This window comes from Bison bison, unplaced genomic scaffold, assembly GCF_000754665.1.
Source record: "Bison bison bison isolate TAMUID 2011002044 unplaced genomic scaffold, Bison_UMD1.0 scf7180017864163, whole genome shotgun sequence".
Classification (NCBI taxonomy): Eukaryota; Metazoa; Chordata; class Mammalia; order Artiodactyla; family Bovidae; genus Bison; species Bison bison.
The window spans coordinates 5,188,323-5,198,612 of NW_011494735.1; the positions used below are offsets into that span (position 1 = coordinate 5,188,323).

Consider the following 10,290-nt stretch of genomic DNA (forward strand, 5'->3'; position numbering starts at 1 on the left):
GCACAGCACTTCAGTTTTTTCCCCTTGGTCTTACTTTATAAATCTAAAAAATGATGGACTAGGCAATAGATAATCTCTATAATTTCCTAATTCTGTGCTGTGCTTGGTCATGACATCAAGAGGTAATTAGAGCTTGAATTTTAGTTTTGTATTTACTAATCCTAAACATCCTAAACATCCTAAAAATTAAACAAATTTTTAAATATGTCCCTAATGTATGTATACATTTGTCATTGTTTACTTGCTCAGTTGTGTCTGACTATGACTCCATGGACTGTAGCCCATCAGGCTTCTCTGTCCATAGGATTCTCCTGGTAAGAATACTGGACTGGGTTGCCATTCCCTCTTCCAGGGGATCTTCCTGACCCAGGGATCAAACCTGCGTCTGTTTTGTCTAACCTGCATTGGCAGGTGGATTCTTTACCACTAGTGCCACTTGGAAAGCTCCATATATGTATATGTGCATATGTAATTTTGAATAGGAATTCACAATTTACAAACCCCAGATGATGAGTAACTCCCCAAAATGGACCTCACTATTATTAACTGCCTGTGTGTAACACCATAAATCAAGAGATGAGTAGAAGAAATTTTTACTTCTTTCCAGACCATTAGTAATTTTCCTTCCAATAACTTGGAGTTTGGTCACAGGTTTCCTGAATAGTATTGAGTGCATGCACTTGTCTCAAGTCTCCGAAAAGGGTTTCTTGTCACTGAGACACCCTGTAAACATATTATGTGGGCTGTTTTTTTTTTTTTTTGCTTGAGAGGGGCTACAATAAAGCAACAGGGCAGCAATGTAATTTCCACTCTCCTCATTTACTTTACATGAGGCTTTGGTCCCACAAATACTCTTTGACTTTGTTTTTGGGAAGATAGTTCCTCAAAGGATTTTCTGGCCTTTGTCACAAAAAATAATACATGGAATTTTTCCAGTAAGCCGGAGTTGGCTAAAGAGACATAGCATCATGTTTCCAACATTAATCATGAACCATCTTTAATTAAACACAAGCTTCCTACAGGTTAGTGCTGATAGCATTGGGGTTAGAACTTAAGGAAAATTGTGCATGTGTGTGCCTGGGAATGGAGAAGGCAATGGCACCCCACTCCAGTACTCTTGCCTGGAAAATCCCATGGATGGAGGAGCCTGGTCGGCTGCAGACCATGGGGTCGCGAAGAGTCGGACAGGACTGAGCGACTTCACTTTCACTTTTCCCTTTCACGCATTGGAGAAGGAAATGGCAACCCACTCCAGTGTTCTTGCCTGGAGAATCCCAGAGACGGGGGAGCCTAGTGGGCTGCTGTCTATGGGGTCGCACAGAGTCGGACATGACTGAAGCGACTTAGCAGCAGCAGCAGCAGTGTGTGGGAAGCCCTGAGGAAAATTATCTTGAGAGAAAAGTAGGCCCTGAATTAAGCATTCAAGCTCACTTTTATTCAGTGCTGTCTATGGACAAATCTTCAAGCTACATGGCCTTTAGGAAAGAAAACGGGGCTGTAGAAGTGATGAAACAATATCTGATTTTAGGGAACTCGGTGCAGTATGGGAGAAGATACATAACTAACTCTAATATGAGATTGAAGGATCAAGACTCTAATAAAAATGTGAACCACTCTCCTAGGCCTATGTAGAGAATATGCAAGATTACTTTTAAGAAGGATAGTTTTGAGAGAACTCATGGAGATAATGATTTTTTAGGCTGGACTTGAATGGCTGGGTACCACTCTGAGAGGCACACATGTGGGAAATCAAGGAACAGCATGAGCAAAGGTTCAGGGTGTGCTTTTTTAGGAATGACTAGTCACCCCACATTCCTCAATTAGGAACAGTTCACTTCTACTGAGTGCTTACTATATGACAGGCAGAAGTCTTAGCACTTCATATCACCTGACAATTTTCAACTAAAGGCTGGAGGAGATATTAATATTAGGCTCATTTTAATGATAAGGAAATCTAGCTATAGAAGAGTTAAAAAGCTTACTCAAGATTAAATAGCTAGATAGCCATGAAGCCAGAATTCAAGCCTGCATTCATAAATGCAATACTGCTGTGTATACACTGCAGGTTGAGACACAAGGTGGGCTGGAACCAAATAGCAGAGGGTCTTCTGTGGCATCCCTAAGTACTGTATTTCATAAATAAATTACTAAGGGAGGAGAAAATATTCTTTTTTTTGTGTATTTGAAATGAAAAGAAATAAAAAAGTTGAAAAAGAATCCATTATTAGTGATAATTTAGAACAATTGATCATCTAGTGCTTTGCTGTTCAATATGGTAGCCTCCGTCTGCATGTGGCTACTGAGCATTTGAATACGGCCAGTCTAAATTGAGATGTGCCATATGTATAAAATGAACACCAGATTTCTAGAATTTAGTATGGCAAAAAAGGATGTATAATATTTTATTAATATTTTTCTGAATTGATACATATTGATACATTTTGGATATATTGTCTCAAGTAAAATGTATTTTAAAATTATTTTTCTCTGTTTCTTTTTACCTTTAGTAATGGAGCTATTAGAGAATTGGCTTGCATTATATTTCTGTTGGGCATTGCTGGTCAAAGCAACATAGAGTTACGGTGGATATTATACTAACTGTCTTTGATAGAAGGACTTCCTACCACATTGGTTTTCTAACCACATTCTTTCCTTGCTTTCTGGCCATTTGCAAGAAAAATTTTAAGAGGCACCCCCTCTGTAAAGGTTTGAGAGCCCCTAGAATTTCCTTTTTAACTTGGTTCAAACCACAAAAGAATGATCAATGTAATCTCTGGATGAGGAGTCAACATTTTACGAGGGCAAAGGGAGGAGGTGTACAAAAATTTCCAATCCCTGGACGGTGTGAAGTGAAAGTGTTTTCAAAGGATCCCACAAGAATGGCATGGGTGGGCATAATGGGTCTGTCTCCTCGTCAAAAGACCCAAGGAGTTGAAAGGAAACTCTAACTACAACACCAAAATGCCACAAAACCATAGTTATTAATACCAACTAACTAGCATCTCTGTCTATCTGTCACCATCTCATCTTAAAAAACTTGTGAAAATACGTAATCTTGATGAGACTTCAATTAGGTATAAATACCAGCACCAAAAGGAGACACAGTACATTCTTCTGATCATCTGCAGATCAGCAATTAGAAAAGAAAGATCAGCTACCTCCTTGGGACCTGATCATAACACAGGAGCTACCGATTTCAACTACTCCGGCCTAACTCTCTCCTAAACAATGAAATATACAAGCTATTTCTTAGCTTTACTGCTCTGTGTGCTTTTGGGTTTTTCTGGTTCTTATGGCCAGGGCCAATTTTTTAGAGAAATAGAAAACTTAAAGGAGTATTTTGTAAGTATGATCTTTTAATGAGACTTTCTTGTGATTGAAATGACTTGATGTTTGATGTTGACTTGGAATTCTATCTATGATGGGCTCTCATCTCTAGTCTTGAGTCATTTTGAGAAGAATTGCTGTTATTGTGACTGTTAGCTAGATGTGTTTGTTTGTTTGGTTTTTTTTTTTTCTGACTAAACAATCTCTGCTCAGTTTGCTATAGAGATTTAGAAGGGATTCATGAATCTTCCAAAAGATGGGCATAATATGTGTATACATCATAGTGTTGATATTTTGTGATAAGAATCCATTCAACTATGATGTTAAGTAGCAAGCATACTGAAAAGACAGCTGAGTCTTAATTTTTGATTTCTCATGTTACTATAATGATGACAGTCAGAAGTCAAGATCAGCATTAAAAATGGTCATTTGACATAATTGATCAATTAAAGAAGATGAGGTCCTTAAATATTTGGCTTAAAAACAAAAACACTTATAGGTGTTTTTCTCTAAAAAGTCATTTTAAAATTTTACTATCCCATCTAGATTGTCTGTGAATTACTCTTGGACTCAGTCACTTGCTGAGATTTTTTTTGTAGGAGTTATAATCTAGTTTATATTTTAAAAAATTTTTTGTCTTGTTTTAGGAATTTCTTAAAAATTTATTTATGGTTAATTAAAATAGCTTGGGCATTTTAAATATTTTATCATATATCTAAATTTAGCTGTTATAATTATAGCTGGAGCTATCTTTTAAAGGCGATATAATACCTTATAGGAGGACACAGGTAGAGGTTATGAACCGTATACCATAGGGGGGCAGTATTTTATAGTGAGATGATGTTGTTGATTTTTTTTTTTTTAACTATACCTTTTTCTTACCATAGTAATTTGGGACAGTTGAAGTATCATCAGTCTTGAATGAGTTCATTGTGATGTTATATTAGTAAATAAGAAAGCAAAAATCACATGATAGTCTTTGGCTGTTATCCAACCGGGTAGCTTTTGTGAATATTTTTTGTTAAAACTAAACAGTGTTGAAAAGAAAATCAGTAAATAGTGCCAGCATCCAAGTTCAATAAAACTTGAGGTACATTTTTACAGCAATTTATGGACTAATTTTAAGCCAATTTTTTATTGTGTTGTTTTATTTTCCAGAATGCAAGTAACCCAGATGTAGCTAAGGGTGGGCCTCTCTTCTCAGAAATTTTGAAGAATTGGAAAGATGTAAGCTGAACATTTCCATTTGGCTGATTTTCCTGTTGCTTTTTTTCTGATGGATAAATTCACATCAACCTCTCTTTGTGCTCTTTTCTCCCAAGGAAAGTGACAAAAAAATTATTCAGAGCCAAATCGTCTCCTTCTACTTCAAACTCTTTGAAAACCTCAAAGATAACCAGGTCATTCAAAGGAGCATGGATATCATCAAGCAAGACATGTTTCAGAAGTTCTTGAATGGCAGCTCTGAGAAACTGGAGGACTTCAAAAAGCTGATTCAAATTCCGGTGAGATGATCTTAATGCTTTCTTTCGTATCATTGCAGAGGCTCTTACAAAGCACTTCATTCCCAGAAAATAGAAATTAGATACCAGGTGTAAAGCTCTGAAGTGAACTTGTGGTCAAAATGCCTCTTTGCTAGTTCTCTTTTGACTTGGGTGACTTTGCAGAGTCAGTTATTGGAGGCACTTAAGTCTGTGATTTTGGGGAAATACTGGCATTATGCCTATCGCACAAAGATGGGTGAATGGACAAATCAGTGAGGAGGAAGCAGAGAAGGAGTTGGGGTGATGGGGACAGAGTACTGAAAACCAGTTCTCCCATTGCCCCTTGTCTGTGTGTTGGAAATTCTCTTGCTTTGAATAGGTTGCATGTCTTAATGGAAAGAGCAGTGGGAGGGAGAGGGAAGAAGATGTGTGCTCCGCCCAGCTTAGCCACCAAAGAAATGTGTGACTTCAGATGAATCACAGGCCTGGCTGGGGCTGTTTCCTCATCTTAAAAGGAGCCTGTTGAGTTCACTGTAATTTCTATGGTCTCCTTTGCTCTAAAATTCTACAATGCCATGGAAAGAAAATGAGAATGAGATAGGAGAAAGGAATAGCCTTTGAGGAGACAAAGGCCCTCCCACTGTCGAACTCTGGTCAATCACCCAGATTGTATAGCCCAAGGAGAGGTGACTGCGTTTGTTTTTAGAAAGAAAATAGGTAGAATTGTCCTATCAATGAATTTTTAAAGTTTTTAGAAGCTGAAATATCACTTTGAAGCGTAAGGACAAGTCACATTTTCCAAAATTTCATCTAAGGGACAACGGTCTCCAGATTTTTTTGCGGGGGAGAGTTGGCTTTTGTATAAATAGGCTTGGGTGAGAAGAGGAGGGGTCCCATTATGACTTGTGCTTTCAGGATTTGTACCAGCTCTTGCTCTAACCTGGTCTGCCTCTCAACAATCTCATATAAGCTCCCAGGAACTGAAATAAGTGGTTGCTCTTCAAGATTTCTCTAGTCTCCCATATATTAGATGGTATGAGAGTGGCTTGGAAAAATTATATGTAATGTTTTCCATGTTCAGCAGATCTCCATTGGTTGCAGGCTAGAGAATGAAAAGGCACTGTTCCTGACCCAGTGCTGCCTCTGGTTGCTGTTCAGTCCTAGAGAAGTCCCTTAGTTTCTTGGTGATGCTTAGAAAACTGGAAAGTTATCACTTGTAAACACACAGCTGGTAGAAATTTTTCTACTCTGTTGTAACTGGGCCTTGAAAACAATAGGTTGGTCCCATCCTTCTGGAAGCTCCAAGCCTCCTTCTTCACAATGTGCAATCTTGAGTGAGTGCTCAACCATTGTCGTCTTTTGCTCAAATGTGAACATATTTAAGGCATGTTTTGCCTTTTTGTCTTGTAACTTAGAATCTCCTAGTCATTCTCAGAAATGTGGCAAGGTGGCTGCAGTGTTTCAGCTTTAGAAAGAAATGTAGTGGCAGAGCAAAGATGAAAGCAAATGGTCCTCATTTTATGAAGCATGAATTCACCTATATTGTCCTACTGGGAAGAGTGAGAAAATAGTTCAATTTGCTGGAGTGGAAGGCAGGGTACCGGGAGATTGCTTTCATTTCTAACTTTATTATATAATACCAGTAATTGATTATTACCTTTAAATAAGATCTGTGTTTATTTTTAATCCCATCATGGAAACAATGAGACTGACCTAATTTGGAGGAAATTAAAAATAATGGTTTTCCTCCTTCTAGAACTTGGTGTTTATAAAGTACTGAACCTATACCAATGGTTTTCAAACTTGGGTGGTGCCTAAATCACCTGGTGATGTTGGTAACCACACAATGGCCCAGGCCTAGTCCGATTTCACCCATCTGGGTGTCAGAGTTCTTCATTAGGTCCTCAGGTTACTCTTTTACGCACCAAACATGAGAGCCATTGGCTATAGTAACTCTTTTGATGCTTACAGCGAAGACTAAGTACTAAGTGATAGAAGTGACGGAGACCCTAGGGATCATCTAAACACTCTCCTCATACTTAGTGGAGAAAACAGAGATCTGGAGAGCCTCAGTGACTGGTTTAAAGTCAGATGTATTGCACACACAGAATTCACACCCACATTTTTCTGTCACTCTACTTCTGGGGTTTTTTCACTATATAATTTTCAGATGTCTGAAGTGGTAAATTTATGAATATGTGATGTGCTCCATCCTGTTACAGTACAACTATCAATTGAATTGTTATAATTTTAGTTTTTATCACTGAAGAAACCAACATTACATATTAAGGTTCATTACTGCTAGTGAAAATAATTTGTTTTAAAGAATACTTTGATTTTCTTGGGCCTAGACAGCAGAATATCCTAATGACTCATAGGCCTGAAATTAATTTTGCTGTTTTCTTTCCCAATAGGTGGATGATCTGCAGATCCAGCGCAAAGCCATAAATGAACTCATCAAAGTGATGAATGACCTGTCGCCAAAATCTAACCTCAGAAAGCGGAAGAGAAGTCAGAATCTCTTTCGAGGCCGGAGAGCATCAATGTAATGGTCCTCCTGCCTGCAATATTTGAATTTTTAAATCTAAATCTATTTATTAATATTTAATATTTTACATTATTTATATGGGGGATATATATTTAGACATCAAAGTATTTATAATAGTAACTTTTATGTCATGAAAATGAGTATCTATTAATATATGTGTTATTTATAATTCCTGTATCCTGTGACTATTTCACTTGACCCTTTTTTTTCTGAGTAACTAGGCAAGTCTATGGGATTTCAAGGTTTTATCTCAGGGGCCAACTAGGCAGCTAACCTAAGCAAGAATCTGTGGGTTGTGCACTTATTTCACTTGATGATGTAATGAATGCTGATAAATGAAATGATGCCATCTAGTCACTACTTATCTGAGACTAGATCTGGATTCTGAGCCACTACTTTGATGGCATGTCAGACAGCACTTGAATGTGTCAGGCTATATGACTTGTGCCCTGACAAAAACATAGCATCTCATCTCACCTTATACCTGGCGCTTCAGGATATCACTGACAATTGTGATTACACCCAAATGGAAAGTAATATGTTTGTTTAGTTTATCAATATTTAATATATATGAATAAAGTATAATTTCATAACTATGTATGTTGTGTCAGACTTTTTCTAAAATGGGGGCTGGGTTAAATGAAACACAGACTAATAAATTAATAGAAGGAGAGTCAATTTAACTGTGGAGATACAAGAGTTGGATTAAAATCTGCTCAAAGTGGTGTCTTTCTTCACTGACAATTTGCTGGTTTCCACTGTTCCCTTTGGTAGTTGTTTGATGATATTTTCACAGCTGTGGAAAGTAGTCCAAATTGTTTAGCTTGGCACACAAATATTTACTTCTACTTTATCCCTCCTCAACTCCTCAGGGTATCCCTCATCTTGGTATCCCCTATTTCCTCCGGCCACTTTGGGTAAACACTGTTAGGTATGGAATAGTGAGTGGAAATTCCAGGGTGGGAAGCTTGGATTAGAATCTTAGTCCTGCCATTACAAGTGGTGTGACTTTTATACTCTCTAAGCTTCACTTTCCTCTCTGATAAAGAAGAATAATCATGCCTTTCTTATAACATGGTAGGCTTCCCAGATGGCTTAGTGGTAAAGAATCCGCCTGCCAATGCAGGAGACACAAGAGATGTGGGTTCAATCCCTGGATCGGGAAGATGCTTTGAAGGAGGATATGGCAACCTACTCCAGTGTTCTTCTCTGGGATATCCCATGGACAGAGAAGCCTGGTGGGCTACATAATATTGTAGTGAGACTTTATCCTTTCACTCAAGATATATTTACTAGAGCGCCTACTATGTGCCTGGTGCTGTTCTAAGTACTTGAGATTCATTTGTGAGCAAAACAAACAAGAATACCTGCCCTTTGGGAATTTCGAATTTAACAAAGGGGAGATAGATAGTAAACAAAATACGTAATATGTTAGTAAATTGCATGCTATGTTAGAAGATGATTGGTGCTACAGAAAAAACGTAAGAAAGAATAGGGGAACTGGGAAAACTATTGGACAGAGCAAATGGGCTAGGGATTAAACTGAGCAATTATACTTGGCTTCATTAAAGAGATAACATTTGAGGAAACACTTGTGAGAGCTAAGAGAGGATTTTTGGCAAAGGAAACATTCTTGCAAAGGCTCTAAAGTGGAAATTTGCCTTGACTGGTAAAAGAAGTACCAGTAGTCCAGTGTGGTTGGAGCAAAATGGGTCAAGAATAACTCTTAAGTTTTTAGTTGAGCAACTAAAAAAGTGAAGTTGTCATCAACTGAAATGGGGAAACTAGAGTGAGCAGGTTTGGGGTGGAAAATCAGAAATTCAATTTCGAACGTTAAGTTTAAGGAATCCATTAGATTTTAAAGTGGAAATGACAAGTAAACTATTGAATAGATCAGTCTGGAGTTGGGAGAGAACTCTGAACAGTTGATATAAATTTAGAAATTGAGGGTATTCAGTTCAGTTCAGTCGCTCAGTCGGGTCTGACTCTTCGTGACCCCATGGACTGCAGCATGCCAGGCCTCCCTGTCCATCACCAACTCCTGGAGTCCACCCAAACCCATGTCCATTGAGTCGGTGATGCCATCCAACCATCTCATCCTCTGTCGTTCCCTTCTCCTCCTGCCCTCAATCTTTCCCAGCATCAGGGTCTTTTCAAAAGAGTCAGCTCTTTGCATCAGGTGGCCAAAGTATTGGAGTTTCAGCTTCAACATCAGTCTTTCTAATGAACACCCAGGACTGATCTCCTTTAGGATGAACTGGTTGGATCTCCTTGCAGTCCAAGGGACTCTCAAGAGTCTTCTCCAACACCACGGTTCAAAAGCATCAATTCTTCAGTGCTCAGCTTTCTTTACAGTCCAACTCTCACATCCATACATCCACTGGAATAACCATAGTCTTGACTAGACGGACCTTTGTTGACAAAGTAATGTCTCTGCTTTTTAATATGCTGTCTAGATTGGTGATAACTTTCCTTCCAAGGAGTAAGCGTCTTTTAATTTCATGGCTGCAGTCACCATCTGCAGTGATTTTGGAGCCCAGAAAAATAAAGTCAGCCACTGTTTCCATTGTTTCCTCATCTATTTGCCATGAAGTGATGGGACTGGATGCCATGATCTTAGTTTTCTGAATGTTGAGCTAGCAGGTATTTAAAGACCTAATACCTGTTGAACTCATGAAGATCATGAGTTTACATAGTGAAGAGAAGGAAAGAAAAGTATTGAATCTCAAGGTACACAATTGGCTTTGGGGTGTATAGTGAGGGCAAGATTGTGAGTGTCAAGGGGAGAAAAGGTTAAGTATCTGGGGCTTCCTTCTGAACTATTCTATTTAATGCTCCATTTAATTCCAATTAATAATAATAAAGTTAAATGAAATAATTCATGTAAAAGTATCAGTTTAGTCCTTGACAATAATCAGAGATTATTATTTT

General features: G+C 38.2%; 1 protein-coding gene across 1 annotated transcript; it reads left to right on the forward strand.

Moving 5' to 3' along the window:
- The first annotated feature begins 3,119 nt into the window (after positions 1–3,119).
- IFNG (interferon, gamma) lies at positions 3,120–7,949 on the forward strand. Its single transcript, XM_010841568.1, has 4 exons — positions 3,120–3,342; positions 4,486–4,554; positions 4,650–4,832; positions 7,226–7,949. Exons 1-4 carry the CDS (start codon positions 3,229–3,231, stop codon positions 7,358–7,360), a joined length of 501 nt encoding a protein of 166 aa, XP_010839870.1. The 5' UTR covers positions 3,120–3,228; the 3' UTR covers positions 7,361–7,949.
- Positions 7,950–10,290: the final 2,341 nt, after the last annotated feature.